Source organism: Sciurus carolinensis, chromosome 3 (assembly GCF_902686445.1).
Source record: "Sciurus carolinensis chromosome 3, mSciCar1.2, whole genome shotgun sequence".
Classification (NCBI taxonomy): Eukaryota; Metazoa; Chordata; class Mammalia; order Rodentia; family Sciuridae; genus Sciurus; species Sciurus carolinensis.
The window spans coordinates 43,071,797-43,098,776 of record NC_062215.1 but is presented as its reverse complement, the minus strand read 5'-3'; the positions used below and the strand labels follow the sequence as shown (position 1 = coordinate 43,098,776).

Below are 26,980 nucleotides of genomic sequence, written 5' to 3'. Positions count from 1 at the left end.
ATTGTTTTTTGAGGTTCTAAAAAATCCCATAATGACCAAAATCCCAAAAAAGCACACAATAGATTCTCTTTAAATTTCTGATTAAATTTTTTAAAATTTAAGATGTTTTTCATTTGGGGGCTGGGGATGCAGCTTGATGGAAGAGTGCTTACCTAGCATGTGCCAGGCTCTGGCTTTAATCCCCAGTACCATGTTTTAAAAGTTCTTCAATTTCTTTATTGTCTCATCAGTAAAATATCTTTTTTAAAATGTGGAAAGTGAAAAATATTTCTTTTAGGTATTTTGGTATTTCAAATGTTTGAGAAATAGACTCATGATATCCTTTGAACTGTGTCTCAGTGATGTTTGCAAATACTGTTTATTTCAACCATTAGTGTTAACAAAACATTGCCATTCCTATGAAATATGTAATTTTTTGAGCTAATGATTATGGCAATAACAAAAGTAAACCACTCATATTCTGGGTTGAAATAGCTAAGTTGTTTATTTTGGGTGCATTTTTTTGTACTGGGGATTGAACCTAGGGATGCTTTTATCACTGAGCTATTTTGAGGCATGGTCTCCCTAAGTTGCTGAGGGTCTGGGTTAAGCTGCTGAGTCTCCCTCAATTTGTGACTCTCTTGTTTCAGCTCCTGAGTTGCTGGGATTATAGGCATGTGCCAGTATACCTAGCAGAAGTGCAAATTTTAGACTGATTCCTGCACAATATTAAAACTGCCCCTGCCAGGAGTGTTGGCAGATGCCTATAATCCCAGCAACTTGTGAGGCTGAGGCAGGATAATAGCAAGTTCAAAATCAGTCTCAGCAATTTAGCGAGGCCCTAGGCAACTTAGACTGTTTCAAAATAAAAACATCTGGGGATGTGGTTCAGTGGATAAGTGCCCCTGGGTTCAATCCCTAGTACCAAAACAAAACAAAACAAAACAAAAACCCCAAAAAACTGCTCCCTACCATTCTCAATTTTGCATTGTATCGGTAGATTCCTAGGCTGAAGTTTATTATTACCACTTCAAAAGATTTATGTTTATTCCAAAGGTTTGTAGTTATGATATTTCTTAAAAAAAAACTTTAAGAAACATATACAAACTTCACTGTCTCTTCCTTTTATGTGCTTGTTTCCCATATTTTATTGCGAATTCTTGCATGAACAAATACCAAAACACCACACTCTAACCATTCACAAGAAATTCAAATCATCAGCAATTCGTGATCAAAGCAGAAACAATGGAACCAAAATAGAAGCAATAGCAATGATGCGATTTGAAGATAATGAAGTGGAAACTCGCCTAAATCTCAGAATGTCTCCCTGCCAAGCAGAATATTTCTCATATTGATTTTCACAGGAGGCCCTTCACTACCAGAAAATCCTATATTATTGGACTGATGAACTAATGAATTGATATTAGCATTTTACATTATTAATTTTACCTCAGTGAAGTTACTATTGTACTGTTTACTAATAGATACTGAAGCATTTCAATAGTTTATCATATTTACGTATTTGCTCACATACATTCACATACACATAGAGTTAATAGAACAAATTAAGAACAATGAAAATAAATCAGGGCTGGGGTTGTGGCTCAGTGGTAGAGCTCTTGCCTAGCATGTGTGAGTTCAATTCTCAGCACCGCATATAAATAAATAAAGGTCCACTGACAACTAAAAAGAAATAAAAAAAAAAAGAAAGAAAGTGAATCAAATTGATCGTTTGATTTTAGAGGAAAGTTAGATATCTTCCCTTGCCTCTATTCCTGAATAAACATGTATGTCAAACACTTTCTTGGGTATCTACTCAGTCCTTGCTTCTGGGGAATCACCTCTTCCCCCTGTGGACGGGCTTGGTGCCATGGCACACGTCTGTAATCCCTGCAATTTGGGAGGCTGAGGTAGGTAGATTAAGAGTTGGAGGCAGGGGGCTGGGGAGATAGCACAGTTGGTAGAGTGCTTGCCTCGCGAGCACATGACCCTGAATTCCATCCCCAGTACCGCAAAAAAAAAAAAAAAAAAATAGTTGGAGGCCGGGCTGGAGTTGTAGCTCAGTGGTAGAGCGCTTACATAGCATGTGTGAGGCACTGGGTTCAATCCTCAGCACCACATAAAAATAAATAAATAAATGAAGATATTGTGTCCATCTACAACTAAAAAAAAAAATTCCATTAAAAAAAGAATTGGAGGCCTGTTTTGGCAATTTAATGAGGAAACTGTCTCAATAAATAAAAAGGGGCTGGGGAGGTCTCTCAGAGATAGGGTGCCTCTGGGTTCCCAGTTTCAAAAAACAAAGAAAACAACAACAAAAACCCACCTGCTGGCTGCATTGTGATCAGCCTTAGTTACATGAGGTGACTTCCTCAGTTCTACTCCTTGGCTTTGAATGATTGTTAATTGCCCAGCACCTTGACTGAAGTTGTGCAGATCAGAATCCCTTAAGAATTTGGATTTGAGACTGATGGCTGTCAATGCTTATCTTTCAGCCACTTAGGAGATCTGTGACAAGAGAAGAAAGAGGTCCCCTCTTGGTCCCTGTTCTACTCGTAGTTTGCTTTGGAGGCCCTTCCTGGGAACACCAAAGAGAGGCACACCTGTATCTTTATCTCCATTTCTTTACTTTTAACTTTATCACATTTGATGCTTGTTATTTGCTACCCACTTAATCCTAACTAAACATTTCTTTAGCAAATCTCTTCTTACCCTCACATTTCTTTTGATAATGAGGGTCAACGTAGAAAAATTCTTACATGGGCAAGCTGCACATGCTTAGCCTATAAATACAGGGCACGAATGATGTTTACATTAAGGGCCTAGAGGTGGCTTCTTAACACCTTTGTAATGCCCTAGTATTATAGTGTGGGGATGTGATTTTAGTGGCATTAAAACATCTCAAAATTTTATATATGTGTATACATACATACATACACACACACACACACACACACACATATATATATATATATATATATACACATATATATGTTTCTAGCAGATACAACCTTGTATATGGGAGTTTTAGGGTGTTCAGTAGTAGGATCTTTAGGGATCATGAATTGTATCTTATCCACAAAACATGGAGACACAGATATGTGTAAAATATTCGTTGATTCCATTGGTTCAATTAACAAAGGTTACATTTGTTGTCCTCATCTGGATGGTGAGGTGACCAGCAGGAGGGCTAAGGGCTGCTCCAAGGAAGCACCTCAGCAGACAGACACTTGCCAGAATGGGCTCTCCTCCAGTTCCCTGTGATGTTAGCTACCGGTAGACACTATGTGGAAACTGCTGCCAGCCCTACTCCAGCTGTTATAGGCAGTGAATTCTCCAGATGTCTGCAGATAGTGTCCTTAGCAGATAAAGATGGTTAATCCCTAGAGCTGAAAAAGTTGGTCTCTGTTCACCTGAAAACCACCTGGGGGAGTAGATGGAGAAGAGTAGGGGTGGGGATCCTGAAGGCACTGGCCTGGGTTTGGTGAAGTACTGCCTAAGAGTAACTTTGATTTCACTATACTTAACCAATACTTAAATAGTTCTTTATTTGTGTTAGGCAGTGATCTAATCATGTTACACTTTTTAGCTCATTTACCATCATCATCATTATTATTTTTACTCATCATTATTATTTTTACTTTTAGCTCAGCTAAACCCTTAACAATCCAATGAAATAGTGGCGGTTCTCAATTTGAAGGCTCCAGATTTTCAGAAGCTAACACAACCACCTAGGCCAGACTTTGAAGTGAGGATCAAATTATGTGGGAGTGCACAGTAGTGGGAACAGAAATCCAAAGCCCTTACATTCTGAGGGTGTGAGGAAGGAGGGTGTTATGGTTTAAATATGGTTTGTTCCTTTGTTCCTTCCAAAACTCATGTTGAAACTTAATCCCCATCATGAGATGTTAAGAGACAGGACCTTTCACAGGTGATTGTGGTTCTGCTTTTGTGAATTGATTAACACATATAATTCCATTATTAGATTAATGGGTTATCTTGAGAGTGAGTCTGCTATATAAGACAGACTGGGGCTGGAGATGCAGTTCAGGGGTAGCATGCCTGCTTTGCATATGTGAGGCCCTGTGTTGAATCCCCAGCATTGCTGGGGGTAGAGGGAGAAGAAGAGAAGCCAGTTTGTCTAGGTTCCTCTCTTGCTCCCTGTTTCTTCTGTTATGATGACATGTGACTCTTCAGCAAGAAAGTCATCGCCAGATGTGTCCCCTCAACTTATTTTTATGTTTAAATTTTTAAAAATTTTTTTATTTGTTCTAATGGTGATACATGACAGTAGATGCATTTTCACACATTGTGCACGAATGGACCATAACTTCTCATTCCTCTGGCTGTACATGATGGTGTCCTCTCAATTTTGAGTCAAGAACTCTGAGCCAATGTAAACCTTTTTTCTTTATGACTTGCTGTTTATGGTTTGGATATGGTTTGAGCTTGGCCCCCAAAGTTTCATATGCTGGAAGTTTTGTTCTTAATGTAGTGGTGTTGAGGTGGTGAAACCTTTTTAAGAGGTGGAGCCTAGTGAGAGGCTGGTAGGGGTGCCACCCTCAGAAGCGGTTAATATAGTTCTCCAGGGATCCTAGGTAGTTTTCTCCAGAGTGAATCATTAGGAAAGAGCAAAACTGGCCTCTTCCCACTCCCTGGCTTCTTTGTCATGTAATCTTTCCATCTTTCATGGCTTCCATCATGAAGCCATTTGCCATGAGGCCTTTACTAGAGCTGGTACTATATACTTTGGACTTTTCTTTATAAAGTACCCAGCCTCAGGTATTTTGTAATAGCAATGGCAAATTGACTAATATACTTACTCAGTCTATGGTATTGTGTTATTGGAACAGAAAATGGAGTAAAAACAGAGGTTTCTCTCAGAATTCTGAACTGATTGCAACAAGGCTGGAGTTTTTTAGGGTCCTTGCTTGACCTTCAGAGATGGGAATACAGGCATAGGCAATGTTATTGAGGTGTAAGAGATAACATGAAAGCAAAGGTCCCAGGACAGACCTTACAAACATGTACAATATTAACTCTGCGGGCATAAGTATTTCTCTGAGAAGGGATTCCTGCACTGTAACCAGCTTCCCACAGAGGCTAAAGAGCCCCGCAAAGGTTCAGAATCCCTGCAGGACACTATCCCTTTAGCGACCCTGAGATAACAAAGCCCAAGAAGGGTGGGAGAAAAAGGGCAGTTTGACAGTTCGCCTTCTGGTTTGAGAAATCAAGGGAAAGTCGGGGCTCTGGGAGATGCTCCTTTGCCCTCCCTGGATTCTTGGGGGTCTACACTGCACAAGCAATACCCCCATCCCGCCTTCAGTTGGAGTTCAAGACTGATTTTTCTGAAGCCCGCCTCCGGGCAGAGAGACTCAAAGCCAGGGTGTGGCCGGCCCTAATCTACTCCCAGCGCCAGTACGGAGCCTGCAGCGGGTAACTCTCTCTGGCTACATGGGCCCGCACCTTCCTTGCCTCAGTGATAGTGGATTTGCTTTGGCCGCAGGCGCCGCGCCCGGACTCACGAACTCCTTTTCTCGGCGGAAGTAGCGGGCCTCTATGCGTGCTGCGTCCTACAAGACCTGCTGACGTCGCGGAGGGCCGGCAGTCGGCACGGGAGCGGCCGGCGTGCCCGTTCGCGTATGTTGGGCGCTGCCGCGAGGCGGGGACACGAAAGGACAGCGGCTGTGCGGGTTTTAGGGCGGCGGCTGCCACAGCAGCAGCAGCGCCCCGGGCGGAGAGGGCCGAAGCGACCGAACGAGCTGGGGATGGGGAGGACTGGGTGCCGCACCTCTTTCGGGTGCGTGTGCGACTTCGGGGTCGCACAGTGACGGCCACGGCGCCCCTGGCCCGGCATTGCCGAGGCTGCTTCGCCAGAGAGCTCGCGGCCGGCGGCAGGCCGGGCCATGAGGAGCGTCGGGGGCCGGGCCAGGCCTCGCTGACCTCGGCTCCGCGCGGCGGCCTCCCCCATTTCCGCTCCGGCCTTACGGCATGAGTGTCCGCCCGGGCCCGGGGCCGCGGCTGCCCCAGTCCCGCAGCCCGCGGGCGCGCTCGGGGTTCGCAGGCCCGCGGTGCTGATCCCAGTTCGCCGCGCCGCCTGCCCGCCCGCTGTATGCCCCGGGGGCGCGGCCATGGAGGTGGTGGGCGACTTCGAGTACAGCAAGAGGGACCTCGTGGGACACGGGGCCTTCGCCGTGGTCTTCCGGGGGCGGCACCGCCAGGTGAGCGCCGCCCGCCCAGCTGGCCAGGGCGAGGCCGGGACCCCTGGGCCGCAGCCCGACTAAGGGGTCCTGAAACTTGACTAGGCCGTGGGAGCGGGGGTCTCCCTACCTTGGCTTGCCGCCTGGGGCCTGCCATTGTGCGTGCTGTCAGTGTCGCGGGGTTTGTTTTGGTAGTGCGAGGATTGTTTTGAGGCCGGAGCCTCTAGGCAGCGCTCCACCTACCGACGGGCGCCGGCTCATTGATGTCCCCTCCTTGTCAGTAGTGCGCTTAGGGATTCGACCCCGTATGCCACCCAGGGAAGCCTTTCCACCTGAAGTTAACCCCAACGATTGCACTGCCCCTTGCATCTCTGGAGGCTCAATCATGGACCTTTGGTTCCCCGCACCTCCGGCCCTGGGTTGCCGGAACTAGTTACCTTTGTGGTTAATTGCAGACCCAGCGGAAGATGGGCGGGTTTCCCGTTAGCCTGAGGCTTTCTGGAACTGGGAAGTGTTGCTTTTCCCAGCATTTGTTCCCCTACACCGAGGAGTACACCTATACCTTCTTTCCCTCCTGGTTATAGGAGCTCCCAGTGTAGAAGATAGTTGGACGCTTCATTTACAGTAAAAATAAACATGAACGCATGTTAAAGCCTTTAAAAGTTTTTTTTTTTTTTTTTTTTTTTTTTTTTTTAAGCCTTTTCTGTTTCGCAAGTAGGGTCACATGAGGTTTTAGAATCTAAAGAATTTGGGAAGGCACTTTGGGAGTGGAAATTATAAAAGCTTCGACTGTTCTGATAGTTGCCAAGGGGCATGTTAAAAGTGAGCTGTCTTTTCATTGTTTTGAAAGTACCGAAAAACTCAAGAAAAAAAAAATTTAAACACTGTATAATCTAGTCAAACTCACAAATACTGTTCTCAGTTAACCATATCACCTTCCAAATTTATATACACATTTCTCCGCAAATCTTAGGTGGTTTAAAACTTTTTTTCATTTGATGCTAGTTCCTATTATGGTCTTCATAGTTACTGTTTTTAGTAGCTGCGTTGTTTGTTAAACTCTAATTTATGAGACCATGTTCTTGTTGAGATCGAGGTTCTTTTTCATTTTCCCCAGTGCCATACATTTGTTTGCTAAAAGGATCTTTGGTGCTTACAGATTTTTTCTGTTGAGTTGTTCTATGTGAAACGTTACAGGAGTGACTCTGTTTTTCCTTTTCAGAAAACTGATTGGGAGGTAGCTATTAAAAGTATTAATAAAAAGAACTTGTCAAAATCACAAATACTGCTTGGGAAGGAAATTAAAATCTTAAAGGTATGTTACTTTACACAGTGTTATATTCTAGGTTAAAGCTTATTCTAAATTTAATGAATATGTGATGACATTCTTTGCCATTTTGGTAACTGGATCCAAGTTTGAGAATTCAGCTTCTGCTCATTTTTGCATGATCAGTTTTTTAAAACATTGAGTACTCTGAAGTCTTTTTTTTTTTTTTAAACCAGGGATTGAATTTAACCACTAAGTCACATTCCCAGTTCTTTTAATTTTTTTTTTTTTTTTTTTTTTTTGAGACAGAGTCTGGCTAAGTTGCTTAGAACCTGGCTAAATTACTGAGGCTGGTTTTGAGCTTGAAATCCTCCTGCTTCAGCCTCCAGAGCCACTGGGACTACTGGTGTGCACCACCACTCCTGGTTTCTGAAGCTGTTTTTAAGAATAGATGTTTGTGGTTCTTGGTCAAACTTACAGGGATTTTGTGAAGACCGATTTTAGCTTTTCATAATTTCTTCTCTTTTTCACAGTTATCCTGTTACTGTTTGAGAAAAGAGCCAGGCAGTCCCAGCTGTTACATTTTTTCCTCTTCTGTTGACCTCGTACGCATAAAATTAAATTTTGGGGAGTAGTGGGGGGCACTTGGGATCTTTTTTCTTTATAAATTGAAGAAAGTTATTTTCCTTAGAGGTGGTCTTTTTAGATGATATACAGCCAATATTATCCAAGGGAGAGGCTTTGAGGAAGAAAGGGTTCCATGGTTAAATAAATTTGGAAATTCCTGTTTACTAAATACTTGGACAGTCACAAAACACTTGGCTCCTTAAAGTGAAAAATCTTACCAGTTTCAGTGTACTTAACCCAGTGTTTCCCAAACTAATATGAGCATGCAACCTTTATCCAACACTTACCAACTTTCCTCATAATTATCCTGCTGAGAGTTCTTTGGAAAGAGTTATAGTTCTTTGGGCTAAGAATTATACTTTGTTTTCTTGCAAGCTTATAATATGCTTTTTAAAAGCACCTTGGAATTTTATATCTGTTGCCATTAGAAATTTATATCAAATTTAGATTAGAAAGTCTTCAGACCTACTTAAATAGCATTTACTTTGTAAACAAGAGTACTCACTTTATTAGGAATCTAAAAAATTATGGTAAAGAAAATATTTAGATTCCAAGTTAAGTTTGGTCAGGCATATTTCTTTTCAGTCTAATAAACTGAATTGTTCTAGGCTACTAATAAAGGTGTAATATGCTAGAACTAGTATATATATATATGTGTGTGTGTGTGTGTGTGTGCGTGTGTGTACTTAAATTTGTATTTACATACTGAAATATATTAATATTGCTAGGATACATATTAATATTTAAAATTCTCAATTTCCTTAACAGGAACTTCAGCACGAAAATATTGTAGCACTCTATGATGTTCAGGTACCTTATTTTGGATTATTTTTTCTATTTTATATACATTTAAGTGAATTTTAATAAAAATTGTCTTAATTCTTTTTGAAAAGATACAGTATGAGTGTCATGTTTATTAGGAAATTATTTAAGATAGCATATAGTAGTAGGCTAAAATAAAGCGCTGTGTGAGTAAATTTTTTTACAACTGATAATATACTCTAAGGGTAGTATTGTTTTAGGTCAAGGAGTACTGATCTAGCATTTCCATGATAAATGTGAAAAGGACTATTGTGGGCTATTTAAAAATTAGAGTGTTTTTCTTTTCCTTTTTTTTTTTTTTTTTTTTTGGTATCAGGTATTGAACCAACCAGGGTCACTGAACCAGTGAGCCACATCCCTATAATTTTTTATTTCGAGATAGGGTCTCACTAAGTTATGGGGAAAACAACATTTGTAAATCATAAAAGAAATATTAGAAAGTAAAATGAATAAAAACAACACTGTGCATGTTTATCACAGATATATCTATGTTTGTCAACATGACATAAAGAATTGCATTGTATTTGGAGGTGGGAAAGCTTGGCTCTAGTCATCTGCTAAGGTGACATTTTTCTGTAGTCAGAATTGTTTGTGGAAATCTTTTTAAGAGGGCAGCCTTGGAGAAAAATACTGTGTTCTGGGTAGTGTACCAGTTGAATTAGTTGGTTTGTAGTATGTTTAAAAATTTTTTTCTTTTACAAACTCAAATCATACTTGGCTACTATGGTGTTCACTGTGTGAGAGCCATGGAGACAGACTTATGTAGATAACTGCAGATTCAGGTTTTCTCTCCACTCTAATTACTCTAGGGCAGACCAGTATACATGATTTACATTTCTTTTGTTTGGCTTGGTTGCACAGTTGAATTCCAGTAAAACAAATGGACATGTTATGTAATGTTATTTTTATTTCTAGTTAAAAACTTTTCTGTATTCATTTGCATTATTAAAATTCATTCATTTTTGCAAATTTTTGAGTGACTAACATATGCCAAGCATTACTCTGAAAGCTAGGAATTAAAAATAAATTCCTTGCTCTCGGTGTGCTTAATTTTAGTGGGTGAAACAAAATGGACTGTTTTAGATTTACTTCTAAAACTTATACTAATTTTTTTTTTTTTTTTTTTTTTTTTTGTGGTACTGGGGGTCGAACTCAGGGCCTTGTGCTTGCGAGGCAAGCACTCTACCAACTGAGCTATCTCCCCAGCCCTTGTACTAATTTTTGATGCTCATATCATACCACAAAGACACTAAACCCATGTTATGGGTTTTTTTTTTTTTGATAGTACAGGAAAATGCCATATTAATTTTGTATACCTTCTGAACATGTGTTTATTTCTTTAAGTTCAAAAATTGAGGACTGAGGATATAGCTCAGTTGGTAGAGTGCTTGCCTCTCATGGCACAAGGCCCTGGGTTCAATCCCCAGCACCAAAAAACCCAAAACAAAACAAAACAAAAAACCAAGAACTGGAAGTACCAGATCAATAGCATGCACACGTTTAAAGTTTTTGATTATAGGTTGTATAAATTGCAAAACATTTGCAATTTAAATTCCCATGTACAGAATATGTGAGTGCTGTGGGTGTATTTTATTACCTGTTTAAATAGGTGTAATTTATTCCTTCATTCAGGAAATTCAAAGCAGTATAGAAAGGAGGGGGAAGAAAGCCCTTTAAATTAAAAACTAAATCCATCTCACAATCCTAGATGAAATGTTCATTCTTTTCAGAGCTGTTTGTGTAGTTTGTCTTAGACTCTATAGATAGAGGGCACCAAATGGTACAAGCCAGTGCCTAGTACAAAAATTGTTAAATAATATTAACTCTTAATTTCCCTTTTCTTGAGAGGTACAGAAAACCCCAGTATTGCTGAGTCTGTTTTGCTTTCATAGTAGGGTATGCTTAGATTTTTTTTTTCTATTAGAATGAAAAGTGTTTTTAAGTACCAGCTTTGGTTGTAGAATGAGATAACATTAGGGAAACATGCAGTCAAAAACTCTGAATTTTCAAATAGGAATTTCAAGGTGACTGCTTTAAAGTGTTTTACTATTTTGTACATTGTGTGCTACTGGAACTAATATATAAAAATAAACTTAAGTAATATCAGTCAAATAAATATCATCTTGAGCATTTGGCTATCAAGTAAACATTCTTGAGCTAGTATTTTAGATTTGCTTCCTTAATTCTGATTGTTTATCAAGGGGTACACTAGGTTTAGAAACTAATACTTTTATCATCTTGAAATGAACATCATTTTTACTGACCATCATTTTTAGAGATCTGTCTAAAGTTTATGCTTTTTTAAAATTTATTTATAAATATTGATGTTAGAACCCAGGGCCTCACTCATGCTAGGCAATCGCTTTACCACTGAGCTACATAAATATAAATAAATATATATAAAATGAATAAATGTGTTTGTATGAATATATATAGATTCATAAAAGTGTGTGTGTGTGTGTGTGTGTGTATATATATATATATATATATATATATATATATATATATATATATAGTACCTGGGATTGAACCCAGCACTTAATCACTCAGTCACAACCCCAGCTCTTCTGATTTTATATTTTGAAACAGGATCTTGCTAAGTTGCTTAGGGCTTCACTAAATTGCTGAGGCCATCCTTGAACCTATTATCCTCCTGCCTCAGCCTCCCGAGTCACTGGGATTACAGGTGTGTGCCACCATGCCTAGCCCATATATATATATATAATTTTTTTTTTTTTTTTTTTTTTTGTGGTTCTGGCGATCGAACCCAGGGCCTTGTGCTTGCAAGGCAAGCACTCTACCAACTGAACTATCTCCCCAGCCCCATATATTTTTTTTTAATTTATTTTTATTGTAAACAAATGGGATACATGTTGTTTCTGTTTGTACATGGAGTAACAGCACACCATTTGCACATTCATACATTTACCTAGAGTAATGATGTTTGATTCATTCCGTTATTTTTTTCCCTCCTCCCCACCCCTCTCACCTCTCTTTTCCCTCTATACAGTCCCTCCTTCCTCCATTCTTGCCCCCCTCCCACCCCTCATTATGTGTCATCATCTGCTTATCAGTGAGATCATTCGCCTTTTGGTTTTTTGAGATTGGCTTATCTCACTTAGCATGATATTCTCCAATTTCATCCATTTGCCTGCAAATGCCATAATTTTATTATTCTTTATGACTGAGTAATATTCCATTGTGTGTATATATATGTATATGTATATGTTTATGTGTGTGTGTGTATATATATATATATATATATATATATATATATATACATACATACACACCACAGTTTCTTTATCCATTCATCAATTGAAGGACATCTAGGTTGGTTCCACAGTCTGGCTATTGTGAATTGAGCAGCTATGAACATTGATGTGGCTGTATCTCTATAGTATGCTTATTTTAAGTCCTTTGGGTATAGGCCGAGGAGTGGGATAGCTGGGTCAAATGGTAGGTCCATTCCAAGTTTTCTAAGGAATCTCCACACTGCTTTCCAGAGTGGCTGCACTAATTTGCAGCCCCACCAGCAATGTATGAATGTACCTTTTTCCCCACATCCTCTCCAACACCTATTGTTGTTTGTATTCTTGATAATCACCATTCTAATTGGGGTGAAATGGAATCTTAGTATAGTTTTGATTTGCATTTCTCTTATTACTAAAGATGGTGACCATTTTTTCATATGTTTGTTGATTGCTTGTAGATCTTCTGTGAAGTGTCTGTTCATATCCTTAGCCCATTTATTGATTGGGTTATTTGTATTCTTGGTGTAGAGTTTTTTGAGTTTTTTATATATTCTGGAAATTAGTGCTCTATCTGAAGTATGAGTGGCAAAGATATTCTCCCACTCTGTAGGCTCTCTCTTCGCGTTGCTGATAGTTTCCTTTGCTGAGAGAAAGCTATAAAATCAACATGCAAAAATCTAAAGCATTTTTATATGCAAGCGACGAAACAACTGAAAGGGAAATGAGGAAAACAACCCCATTTGCAATAGCCTCAAAAAAAAACCCAAAACTTGGGAATCAATCAAGCCAAAGAGGTAAAAGATCTCTACAATGAAAACTACAAAACATTGAAGAAAGAAATTAAGGAAGACCTTAGAAGATGAAAAGATCTCCCATGTTCTTGGATAGGAAGAATTAATATTGTCAGAATGGCCATACTACCAAAAGTGCTATACAGATTCATTGCAATTCCAATTAAAATCCCAATGATGTACCTTACAGAAATAGAGCAAGCAATTATGAAATTCATCTGGAAGAATAAGAAACCCAGAATAGCTAAAGCAATCCTTAGCAGGAAGAATGAAATGGGGTATCGCAATACCAGAACTTCAACTATACTACAAAGCAATAGTAACAAAAACAGCATGGTATTGGCACCAAAATAGACAGGTAGATCAATGGTACAGAATAGAGGACATGGACACAAACCCAAATAAATACAATTTTCTCATACTAGACAAAGGTGCCAAAAATATGCAATGGAGAAAAGATAGCCTCTTCAACAAATGGTGCTGAGAAAACTGGAAATCCATATGCAACAGAATGAAACTAAACCCCTATCTCTCACCCTGCACAAAAATCAATTCACAATGGATCAAGGACCTTGAAATCAGACCAGAGACCCTGCATCTTATAGAAGAAAAAGTAGGTCCAAATCTTCAACTTGTTGGCTTAGGATCAGACTTTCTTAACAGGACTCCCATAGCACAAGAAATAAAAGCAAGAATCAATAACTGGGATAGATTCAAACTAAATAGCTTTCTCCCATATATTTTTTAAAATAGAGAACTTTTCTTTTTTTGGTGTTGGGTTTGAACAAGCACCAAAATATGCTAAGTGCTTCTTTACCACTGAACTGGATACCCAGCCCCCAAATTGAGAACTTTTGACATTATAAAAATCAGTTTAGATGACACTTAAAACACATTTTCTTTGATTGCAAGAGTATTTTATGTTTTTAGTTACAATTCTCAAACATTGTCAGAACGACAAATTAGAAAAGAAATTCCCAGAGATAACCAGTTTGGTATATTTATTTTAAGTTTTTCTAAATATATTAATTCATTGTCATTGATACTTTTTATGCTTTTCATTATGAGAGATTTATTAATAATTTTGTACAAAATATAACTTTTATTAAGCTTAATGTATCTTGAATATCTTTTCAGAATTTTAATGCTGTAGGAGTAAATGACAATTTATGTAAAACCCAATTATTGCCCTCTGGTTTCACTCTTTTCCTTTTGGATACAGTGCTGCAGAGAAAGTTGTGTACATGTCTTTGATTAGTTTTATAGTGTTCTTGTAGAATAAGTTCCTTAAAGTAAAATGGCTTGGTCAAATATGTATCATTTTGCTTTCTAAAAGGTTAAACCAATTTATTTTGACCAGTAGTGACTTTTTTTTTTTTTTTGGACAATTTTATAGTAGGAAAATATTTTAAGTTTTTTATCTTTTTATTTCATAAATTTTTAGTATACAGATCATGATGCCTTTCTTATTTTTTTTTTTTTTGACTTTTCCATTGCTGTTCCGTGATGCTTCTGTTGTGTTTTTGTTACTGATTTCTTTGTGATTAATTTTCTGAGCCAGTTATTGAGATATACAGAAGTGGTCAACAAAACAGAAATGGTTTTTGTCTGTGTAGCTTATATTATATAAGGGGAAGGTGATAATAAGGAAATAGTTGCTGCTCAGTCGGTAGAGTGCTTGCCTTGTAAGCACAAGGCCCTGGGTTCGATCCCCAGCACCCCCCCAAAAAAAAAAAAACAGACTTGATGGGTGTGTGGAAGAAGAAGGCTAGGCTGGGGGTCGGTGGAAGTGGAAGAGGAGCAAGTGAACTTCTTGTGGGAGAGTGAAACCTTTTGTAAAGGCCACAGGCAAGAAAAATCACTAAGTTTGAGGACCTGGGAGAAGGCCAGTGTGACCAGACTACAGGAATGAGAGAGAGGGAGTAGTGTTGAATGGTGCTGGAGAGGCTATAGCAGGGACCAGTTGTGCTCTTTAGTCTAAGGACACTGCAAAGACCATTGAAGAGTTTTGTAAAAGCAGAAGAGTGAAGTCATGTCCGTTTTTTGAAGATAAATCTTGAGCGTTCTAAGCATGAGACAAGTATTGTCAGTTAGGAATACTACACTTAACCTGTTCTTTTGATTGCTGACAAAACTGATACATGAGAAAAAATAAAGTCAGAACTGTATTCTTGTCATTTTCCAAAATTATTTCCAAATGAATCAAAGGCTTAACTATGTAACATAAATAATAACAAACTTAGGATGACATTTAGATGACAATTAGATGACAATATATATTCCAAGGGTTAAAAAGACATTTTAAATCAATAGAAGACATTTAGAGCAGGATTGCAAAAAAATTTTTTTTTTGTACCAGGTATTGAACCTAGGGTGCTTAACTACTGACCCACATTCCAGTCCTTTTTTATATTTTATGTAGAGTTGATCTTGCTGAGTTGCCCAGGGCCTCGCTAAGATCTAAAACTGGCTTTGAACTCATGATCCTCCCACCTCATTTGTTGATTGAATTATTTGTATTCTTGGTGTAGATGAACTCTACACTTTAATAAATTTGTGTGAATGTATATAAATTATGCCTCAGTAAAATATAAAAAAGCATAATTGGCAAATAATGGTTTGAGAAAATATTTACAACATGACAACCACAGGCTGATATCTATAGGTGTATGTAAATTCTCTCAAATTGATAAAGATAATCCAAAGGAAAAATAAGCAAAGGACCTAAATTATTTATCATAAGAAAAATAAAAATGAATAATAGGTTTATCTATTTATACTCACAAACAAGGACTCAGGGAAATGTAAATTAAAGCTACAGTGAGATGTCACTTTTCACCCATCCAAATGGTAAAATTGAAAAGTGGAATAGTTCTTACTGGTATAGTTGGAGAACAGAATATTTCACTTAGCATTTACCAGCAAATGCCATAATTTTATTATTATTTATGGCTGAGTAATATTCCACTGAGTATATATACCACAGTTTCTTTATCCATTCATCAATTGAAGGGCATCTTGGTTGGTTCCACAGTCTAGCTATTGTGAATTGAGTGGCTATGAACATTGATGTGGCTGTATCACTGTAGTGTGCTGATTTTAAGTCCTTTGGGTATAAACTGAGAAGTGGGATTGCTGGATCAACTGGTGGATCCATTCCAAGTTTCTCACACTAGGCAAAGGTGCCAAAAACATACAATGGAGAAAAGATAACCTCCTCAACAAATGGTGCTGGCAAAATTGGAAATCCTTATGTAGTAAAATGAAATTAAACCCCTATCTTTCACCTGTATAAAACTCAACTCAGAATGAGTCAAAGATCTAGAAATTAGACCTTCACCAAATAGAAGAAAAAGTAGACCTGAATCTCCATCATGTTGGCTTAGGACCAGACTTCCTTAACAAGACCCCCATAGCACAAGAAATGAAAGCAAGAATCAATAAATGGGATAGATCCACATTAAAAAGTCTTTTCTCAGCAAAGGAAACAGTCAATAATGTGAAAAGAGAGCCTACAGAGTGGGAGAAAATCTTTGCCACACACACTTCAGACAGAGCACTAATCTCCAAAATTTATAAAGAACTTAAAAAACTTTACACAAAAAATAGAAAGAACCCAGTCAATAAATGGGCTAAGGAACTGGGCAGACACTTAACAGAAGAAGATATACAGGTTAACAACAAATATATGAAAAAGTGCTCATCATCTCTAGTAATGCAAATTAGAGAAATGCAAATTAAAACCACCCTAAGATTTCATCTAACTCCAATTAGAATGGCTATTATCAAGAACACAAGCAATTAATAAGTGTTGGCGTGGATCGGGGGGAAAAAGGTACACTCACACATTGTTGGTGGAGTTGCAAATTGGTGCAGTCACTTTGGAAAGCGTATGGAGATTCCTCAGAAAACATTCATGTTTTTGATACAGGGTTTTGTTGGGTCGCTCAGTCTGGTTTTGAACTTGTAATTCTACTGTTTTGACTCCTAAATAGCTGGGATTACAAATGTACACCATTGAGCTGTGCTTTCTTTTTCCCTTTATTAATGCATGTATGCAAGTGTACATCCACTCAACATTCTTTGAAAGCATGCAACCTTTTTTTTTTCTCCCATGTTGGGGATGAAACCAGGGCCCTGAGCCTGTCTAGGCAAGCACTCTACCACTGAGCTCCAGCCCCAGTTACACATTTTTTTTTTTTTTTTTTTTTTAATTAACCCTGAATTTATTTCTTTCCAAATCCAGGCCTCCTCCTTAATTTTATAGAATTTTTACTTTCTTCCCACCTCAGTGCCTCCTTAAGTGAACTCCTTAAGGGGTTCATAGGAGCAGTGAAAACAGTTTGTTGCTATTGTTTCTTCTTTTGTTCCCCCTTTTGCATTCTTGTGTGTTGAAATGAGTCTAGCTAGGGACAGTCTCTAGGAGAATAATTTCTGGATTATAGGCCATGGGAGGGCCCAGCTTTAGTAGATATTGCCAGTAAATTGCTTGGTACTCCTATTAGCAGGTGTTTGACCGTTCAATTGCTCTACATCCTCGCCAACACCTGGCAATTTTAGACATTAATTATGATTTTTCACTTTCATTTTCATGTTGACTACTGATTTTGATGGTGGATGTGGTGGCTTACACCTATAATTTCAGCAGTTTGGGAGACTGAGGCAGGAGGATCACAAGTTCAAGGCCAGCCTCAACAAATTTAGTGAGGCCTTGAGCAACTTAGGTCCTATCTTAAAAATATAAAAGGACTTGTAGATATATAGCTCAGTGGTAAAGTGCCCCTGGGTTCAATTCCCTAGTACCAATAAATAAATACATTCCTTTGAAATTAATATGGAAATATCTTGCCTGTTTTTCCACTGGTATGTCTTTTTATCATTGATTTGTTGGAGTTTAGCCAGACATAGAGGCAGATACCTATAACACAGTGACTTGGGAGACTAAGATAAGAAGATTGCAAGTTCAAGGCCAGCCTGAGCAACTTAGACCCTGTCTCAAAAAAAAAAAAAAAAAAAAAAAAAAGTTTTATTTCTTTATATATTGTGGGCATGAGTCTTTTACCAGAACTATGTATTTGAAATTACTTCTTCACACTCTAACTTGACTTTTTAATCTATTGGTGGTTTATTTAATGAACACAAATTCTTGATTATTGTTTCTTCCTTTTGTATTTAGTTGTTTGTATCATATTTAAGAAGGCTTTCTCCCTACCCTAGAGTCATGAAGATATTCTCCTTTATTTTTTCCTCAGTCTTTATTGTTTTACCTTTCACATTTAGCTCTGCAGTCTGCCAGGAAGTGATTTTTATATGTGGCATGAGGTAGAGGTCAGAATTTAGTCACATTTACAAATGGGCAGCCTTTTGATCTATAACTCTTTATTGAACCAGATACCCCTTTCCTTTTTATCTGGTAGTGTCTCCTTTGTCACAAATGAGAAGCCACGTATGTATGGGCCCATTCCTAGACTCTTTTCTATCTCCAAACTTTTACCATTGTTTTTTCCTCACTGTAGTTAAGCTTGGAAACCTAGTAGTATAAGTTCTTCAATTTTTGTTTTATTCTTTTAGACTACTTTGGTTATTTTTTGACATTTTCCTTTTTCACATAAATTTTAGAATCAACTTGTTAGTGTCTGTAGATACAAAACATCCTAGGATTTTGATTGAGATTACATTGAATCTTGGGAACTTCTTTGAAGAAAGATTTTAAATTACAGTTCAGTTTCTTTAATAGCTGTGAGTTTTTTCAAATGTTCTATTTCTTATCATTTTTGTGTTTTTTATCAAATTGTTTTTCAATTTATGTTATACATTTTCACATTGACATACACTTGTTAATAATATATTTTGTTTTTAGTAATTAGGTTTTAATTCTTAGTTATTAAGAAGTTTGAGTAGGGAAATGATGGAGTGAAATTCCTATGACTTCAGTTTTGTGGTTGGAGGTGCTGGAGAGAAGCAGAGGATAAGGATTTCTAGCTATCAGGAAGGGAGAATTTGTGTGTATTGTATAGCTTTGTAGCTGTGGCAAACTCTTGGTGTTCTGGCTCACTTCTCAGTCTTTCTGATTCTACAAGTACCTCTCTTCCAAGTTCTTTGGCATCCCAATACCAGGTGTTTCATTTTGTCTACAAGTGACTTGACTGATTCTGTAAGAAAAAGAACATTTTCTTTTTTCTTTATTTACTCTTTCCTGTCTCTTAGTGACTCATGTTCCAATATGGAACTTAAGCACTTCATTTAAAAAAAATGTGCCCTATTTTGTAAAGGGGGCCTGAAAGGAGGGGGTATTCAAGAGAAAGAATGAGATCGTCACTATTTTGAAGATGGGCAAAGGAAGATGTGCATGAGAGGTCAGGTTGTTTCTATTTCATTTATTATTATTAGATAGTGAATAAATGGAGAAAACTAAATAATTAGGTATACTTCCTAAATTGTGAATACCAAAATGGGAATTTGACCTCTTCTGTTGAGTGAGCAGAAGTTCCTTATGGCTGTTGAGCCTCCTCTTAAAAATTCCTAGCTCTCTTTTCTCTGCAATAGTTGGATATGATGCTGTTATATGAGTAAGCAACACTGATTTGAGATAATATTGTGCTTTATATTTGAGAAGAAGAAAATATTATTGAAAGTTGTCAATGTTGAATGATTTCTCATTATTTTAAGGATTACATGATATTTGTATTGGATTTGATCAGGTTTTGTGATGAAAACTATCTGGTTCACAGTAAAGATGATTTAACTCTTATAAATATATTTTATTTTCATTTCTGATGTGAGGAATCATTTATTTCTTACAGACTTGATTTTGTAGGCTATTGGGTGCTGGCTGTTCTCTGCCTCCTTCCTGATTTGTCAGTGGAGCCCTGCTGTTAGGAAAGCCAAGCTAGTTTTGTAGGCTTTTCAGGCTGGGATTCTGCTGTGATGGAAGCTGGCACCGTCTTCCTTAACAGATAGTAAATGGCATTTCCATTCTTGTGAACTTCTGCATACCCTTTTGGATCACAGAATTAGGCAGGATGTATTTTGATTTTTTATTTAGTCTTCTTGAGATACAAGTTTAGCGAATCATTCCTAAGTCCTGTGTTTTTTATAGGCATACTTTTACAAAATTGAGTCTTGAATTGTACCATCTGGCCCTGTGGTGACTGCATGTCAGCTTTGTGTTGCTCCTTGTTGCAGGAGCAACTGTCATGAAGCACCAGTTTATATTTCTGATCTGGGTGAATTGATACTCTTGTAAAATCAGTAAAAAGGAATTATTATAAAAGTGAAATAAAGAGGGCCTACAAATGGACATCTAGTTTTTGTTTCTGTTTTTTTTTTTTTTTTTTGGTGGAGGTGCTGGGAATGAAATGCAGTAGCACTGAGCTACACCTCGGCTTCCAGAGTTTTTATTATGAGGTTCAGCAGACAAAATTACCTTGTAGGATTGCTTTAAATAACTTTTCAAATTCTTCTGTTAATTTCTGTAGTTAACTTATTGTGGGCTGGCGTGAGATAATTTGCTGACTGGCACTGGTCTTCGAACCAACTCTGAGTAGTACTGCTCTACGCTATCCCCCTTCTGCCCTACCCTTCTTTCCTTTTCCCACAGAATACCTTATCTTTTGATTTTAGGATCTTGGTAAAGCCAACTGCTACTTGGAAGCACTATATTTTGAATCACATTTGAGCATAGGCTTAAGCCCAAGGGAGGCCCAATTTAAAATTTAGTTAATGCTATAAAAATTGTCATTGAAGAACCAATTAATCAGTCTTTGAATTATTTATTCAAGAAACAGACCTGGAGCTATGTATATTTGAAGGACTTTGTAAAATTTTTCAAATTAGTTCCTTACAACCTTGAAACATATCTTGGGCTGACATCTGATGAAGCATTTTTGCCAACAATTTGCCTAATTATGTGATTGCCCTAAATAAACATAAAAACCAGAAGAAAAGAACAATGCATCCTGAGTCATGTGTTCTAGAAATGAGACTGTATATTTTAGTGTTGCTAGGAAGGATTATAAGTCATTTTTCTGCCCCACTCATACTTTTCAAAGTGCAACTTCTTTCCCTAAGGACCCAAGAATTTTTCCCTTTTTCATAATTAGTAAATTTACCATGCTTTTTGTTTTAGATATTGTTTTAGGTTAGTCATAATCAAAAGACGAATTGCTCTTTAGTTTTTTCATAAGCAGAATTGAACTTCTTGATAAATTGTATCTGTTATCAAACCTTGCTTTGACTTTGAAGAGGAGGTGCTTACATCACTGGGAATTTTCTTTTCACTTTCTGATAGATTTTGTGTGTTCACTTTATTAATTTAATAATGATCAAGTATATTTTTAAAAAATCATTATTTTAAAATTTAGTGTTCTTTTTCTCTTAAGTGTGATATTTAATATGTTTACTTTTTAGGAATTGCCCAACTCTGTCTTTCTGGTGATGGAGGTAGGTATTATATGAGTTTCCATTGAATTCATTTCAAATTCATTTTGATTCATTTTTACTTTTAAATTGACAGTAGTTTATTATTAGAAATTTTAAATCAATAAAATTCAGTCATTTATATTCTACTTTATAAGAATATAAAATTTAAAAATCTTGATTATATATTTATAATGTTTTTAGATTTGTATGCAAATGACTTTTAATGAGAATGGATTGAATTTATCTTGAGTGACTGTCTTAATTTTAATTACATTTTCTTTTATGTGTTAGTATTGCAATGGTGGAGACCTGGCAGATTATTTGCAAGGTAATTTGTGTGTGAGTATGTTCAATAAAAATAATATTGCAGTCTATTTAACCCTCAGAGATGGTTCTGTTTCCTGCACTTGTGTAGAAAGTCAATAAATATTTGTGTTTAACTTGCAGTCACTTTGTTGACCAGTTGTTGTTTGTCGAGTTTTTTCCTATTTGCTTATATATGGTTACCTTTTTTCCTGTCTCTCTCTTGACAGTGAGAAAGGGGATCCTTTCCCCAGGAGGAAAGAAACCAAATAGAATCTCTCTCCTTCAAAAGACTCTGCTGGAGGGGCTGGGGATTGAGCGTAGTGGTACTGTGCTTGCCTAGTATGAAAGGGGGCTTGGTTTAATTCCCAGCACCAAAACAAAAAACTTTAGCTGACCACAGTGGCATATGCCTCTATTCCCAGCAACTTGGAAGGATGAGATAGGAAGATCACAAGTTCGAGGCCAGCCTGATTAACTTAAGATCCTGTCTCAGTAAAAAATAAGAAAGACTGGGGATGTGACTTAGTGTCAGTGCAAGCGTTGTTGGATTCAATCTCTAGTTCTGCAAAAGAACAAGAAAACTTGAATAGGTTGCCACTAGCAACCCTAAATTAAAAAATAAAATAAACAATTTGTAGGGGAAGAACACATCCAAGAATCTATTTATGGGAACATTTCTTATAATAAACCCAACAAAATTTCAATAACATTATAATGGATTAAATGTGACATTGAAATTATTTGGCACAGAAGTAAGCTTTTAGTATTAGATGGTACTTGAAATTCCGTACCTAAAATACATACATGTAAGGTTTGAAGGATTCAGATCCAATTGTGCACCTCCAAAATATTTTATTTTAATTATGCTATAAGAGGTCAACATCTACTTGTTTATCCCTTAAAAAATGCAAGGGAAATATGCAAAATGATAGTAAAAGGTTAATACATTCAACCGATAAACATATTGTAGCAAATGATGGTAAAAGCACTAAGGCCTGTGAATATACATAAAAAATGGACAGTGTACAAAAGTGAAACAATTTATTAAAAATGCTTGATTCTACTTAGCAGCCAGGGAGTACAATTAACAATGAGACTTAAAAAAATTCTTTTAAAATATAGAATATTGCCCACATTCACAGTGTGTGTAAAGAATAGCATAAAGTACACTGGTATATACTCCAAATTAAAAAAGAATTATAAATACATTTGAAACTTCTTGGAAGTCCTTCTACAGTTTCATTCCCATCCTTCCCCTAGAGGTAACTGTTGTCCTGAATTTGGCAGATTAAAAAAATCTGTCAATTTATAAAATGATGGTTTTAAAAATGTCTTTCTTGGGCTGGGAATATAGCTCAGTTGGTAGAGTGCTTGCCTTGCATGCCCAAGGCCCTGGGTTCAATCCCCAGCACCACAAGAAAAAAAAAACTTTCTTAAATAGATTGAATGCAGTAAGATGGGTACTTTGATTCACTGCCAGTGGAAAGAAGTTGAAGCTAGGAAGCACCTTGCTCTGTCTTGCTGTCTATCTCAGAATTTTGTGTTCCTTGACATTCTACGGGTTCTTGGTGAAGATGCCTTTGTGCTAGGGTCAGACCAAGTGGCACTTGTTATTAGCTTATAGTACTCATCAGCTTAGAGTTTGTTTTATAAACAATACAAACATGTTATCCAGTGAAGCAGATTTAAATTAATTTTGACAGTAGTTTTGTACTTGATGTTGAACTCTTGTGTTTGATATTCCAGAGCAGTATTGCTGGAACAGAGGACCAAATAGTGAAGAGTTTGAATGTTGGAGTTAACTAGGCAATCAACAGTTCTAGTTCCAATATTTATATCACTTAATTGCTGCGTAACTTTATTTTTTTAACTGCTCTCCATACCTTCTCTGTCATAGTCCTTAAGGAGGGATCTCTTGTAGTTTACAAATACTTCTAAAGACATATAAAAGAAATTATGGTCTTAAAGGAATTAACTGCATTTACATTGTCTGATTCAGTAGCCACTGACCTCATGGGGTCTAAATTAAGTTGTGCTGTAAGTGTAAAATGCACCCTGGGTTTTGAGCACATCAGTAGAACAAAATAATGATTAAATCTCAATATTTGGATATCATTACAAGTTAAAGTGATAATATTTTGGATGTATTGCATTGGGTGGGTTAAATATGTTAATTTTAACCTTTCTGGTTTTTTTTTTTTTTTTTTTTTTTTTTTTTTTTTTTTTGTACCAGAGATTGCCACATCTCCAGCCCTTTTTATTTTTTATTTTTTGAGACAGGCGTACACTACCTCATCTGGCTTATTTCCACTTTTTAAAATGTAGCTACTAGATGATTTAAAGTTACATGTGTGGTTCATATGGTATATCTGTTGCCTACAAGGTCTGGAATGTTTGGAAGGTTGACTGCCATTGTATTTTTATACACACACACACACACACACATACACACACACATATTTTAGTTGTAGATGTACACAATACCTTCACTTATTTTTCTGTGGTGCTGAGGATCGAACCCAGTGCCTCACACGTACTAGGCAAGCGCACTACTACTGAGTTAGAACCTCAGCCTGACTGCCATTGTAATATAACATGATCATTCAGTATTTTTATTTGCTCTGATAAATAAAAATTTCACATTTTCAAAAGATAGAAAATAAATTCCATCAATCAGAATCTTAAAACAAATTCTAAATTAGTAAACTGTATTTTAACATTAGTTATAGTAGAGTATTATAAGTGTGGCAGCTGTAGATGATTCTACTCTTTTGATGTTAATGTGTTCAAGAATTCATTCAAAATAGTTTTCATGTTGTCACTGAATTTGTTGTGTTTTTTTGTAGGTCAGGGCTACCAGGGATTGAACTTGGGGGCACTCAACCACGGAGCCACATTCCCAGTTCCATTTTGTATTTTATTTAGAGACAGGTCGCACTGAGTTGCTTAGCGTCTGGCTTTTGCCAGGACTAATTTTGAACTTGTGATCCTCATGCCTTAGCCTCTCGAGCCGCTGGGATTACAGATGTGCGCCACTGTGCCCTGTGCTTTTGTTGTTTTTGAAGTGAGAATTTCAGTTCCAGAATTGTGTTGAGAGGAGCAGAGCCTATATTGATATATATGAATCTGTACTATAGGTTGTGCTTGAAATAGCTTAAGCTTGGTCATTGTTTTTATTCCTCATGGGAGAAGTGTTAGAATTTGGACTCTGAATCAAATAAATTTCAGGTATATTCAATATTATGTCACAGGACAAAGATACAAGTTATAAGCACCTGCAGTCACTTTAAAGTAGCTAAATTATTCTAAGCCCCAAACTGAAATTATAAGTGAGTAAAATGAAAAAGATACGGTATCCATTTTGTTGGAATATAATTTAAGCAAAACATTACAAAGATAAAGTTCTAGTCATTGATTTGCCCCGCCAGCTAATATGAATTAATATGTATGTTGACATTTATAAGAAAGTAGATCTGGTAGAATGAGCTCCAAATTCTTTTTTTTTTTTTTTTTTTTGTATTCTTTTTTTGCAGAACTGGAGATGAACCCAGGCAGGGCCTCACATATGCTAAGCGAGTGCTTCTACTACTGAGCTTCACCCCAGCTCTGTACTTCAAAAAAAAAAAAAATTCTTTTTTTTTTTTTTTTTGGTATTGGGAATGGGTATTGAATCCATAGGCACTTAACCACTGAGCCATGTCCCCAACCCTTTTTATTTTTTATTTTGAAACAAGATCTCACTAAGTGGGATAGGGCCTTGATAAATTGCTGAGACTGGCCTAGAACTTGCAATTCTCCTGACTCAGCCTCCAGAGTGCTGGCATTATAGGTATGAACCCCTGGACTTGGCTCAAATTCTTAACTCTGTTCTTTTCCAAGAATGATATGAGAGATTTCATTTTTATATGTTTTTGTGTATTTTTTTCCCACTGGACACCAGGACAGGAGCCCCAGAAAATAAAAAGAGGGAGGATAGGTCAAGAATGTTTCTCACAGGAAGAAGATTTGGTAATTTTTAAACCGTGTTGGTTTATTTTATTTGAAGATATTAAGGACATAAATGTTAATATGTCATTAAGTGATTTTATTTTATTTTTGGTAACAAGGATTGAACCCAGGGGTACTTTTTACCATGGAGCTACATCCCCAGTCCTTTTCTATATTTTACTTAAGGCAAGGTCTCACTAAGTTCCTGAGGCTGGCCTTGAACTTGTGATCTTTCTGTTTCAGCCTCATTAGTTGCTGAGATTACAGGTGTGTGCCTCCATACCTGATGATATTAAAGTGATTTTTAAAACCATGAAATATCACCTGACATGTCATTATAAAATGATTTTAAGACCTTAATATTTCACTTGTTCCAGGTGTTAATTTTTACCTTTTAAAATTATACATGGAAAAGTTCTATAGATTGTATTCTGAGAATTGTATATGCAGAAATGTGTTCACAAAGGATTTAAATAGGTTTAAGGACGTTTAATCTTTAAAGTGGAATCAAATAACTGCACTTGTGGTGTTTAGGTCCATTATAATAGAAAGTTTCTCTTTGCATACTTACTACATTTGAGTGTGTATTATGTCTTAGACCTTCTGAAATCTTCATTATTAAGTGTGTTATTTAATCCTCAAAACAACCTCATCTGATCAGCCTCTTATCAGCTTTGTGTGGAAAAGGGAGAGAATGGATCATCTTCCAGGTCACCCAGGGAGGGAGGAGCTGGGATTTGAACAAAGGCAGCTTTATCAGACACTAAGCTATTAGCCATTACCTGCCCTAAAAGCTGCTGTAGTTAATGATTAATGAATACTTCTGATAATGTGTACACTATCTCCTTATTGTTGAAAACATCTCTTTGTAAAGGTATCTTTAGTTATGAAAGATCTTGTGAGGGACAGGGATGTTGGGGCAACAGAGAAGATATGAGGAATTATCTGTGGAGCACAGATCCCTGACCAGGTACAAGAGGTGGTGAATGCCACACAATGATTTCACCTGTTTTAAATTCATGTTTGTATAATGATTGAGTCTAAATAAGAACATTTATTCTCAGTTTTTGACTTACATGAAGGTTTGTAAAGGAGATTTGCATTTGTTGAGCATCTCTTTTGTTCAGAACTGTGTGTATGACTTTGGCCATTAAATACAAGAAGGGAAAAGCCAAAGAAAACAAACTTAGTGAGAACAAAAATGCAAATGCAAATCTACTCTCTTTACAACAGATTGGTTATCATATTTGAGAAATCTGATATCTCGTCATGATAGACTTCAGTTATTAAAGTAAAAAAGGAATAAATGTGAATCCTAGTTCCTTT

The 26,980-nt window shown here is 37.0% G+C and overlaps 1 protein-coding gene across 1 annotated transcript in view; it reads left to right on the top strand.

Annotated features, from left to right (window-relative positions):
• The first annotated feature begins 5,593 nt into the window (after nucleotides 1-5,593).
• The window catches only part of Ulk2 (unc-51 like autophagy activating kinase 2), an 81,655-nt gene continuing 60,268 nt past the window's right edge, over nucleotides 5,594-26,980 (top strand). Inside the window, 5 exon segments of the mRNA XM_047544397.1 lie at nucleotides 5,594-6,200; nucleotides 7,402-7,494; nucleotides 8,842-8,883; nucleotides 21,350-21,382; nucleotides 21,653-21,689. Coding sequence (XP_047400353.1) covers nucleotides 6,111-6,200; nucleotides 7,402-7,494; nucleotides 8,842-8,883; nucleotides 21,350-21,382; nucleotides 21,653-21,689 — 295 coding nt within the window. The 5' untranslated portion in view covers nucleotides 5,594-6,110.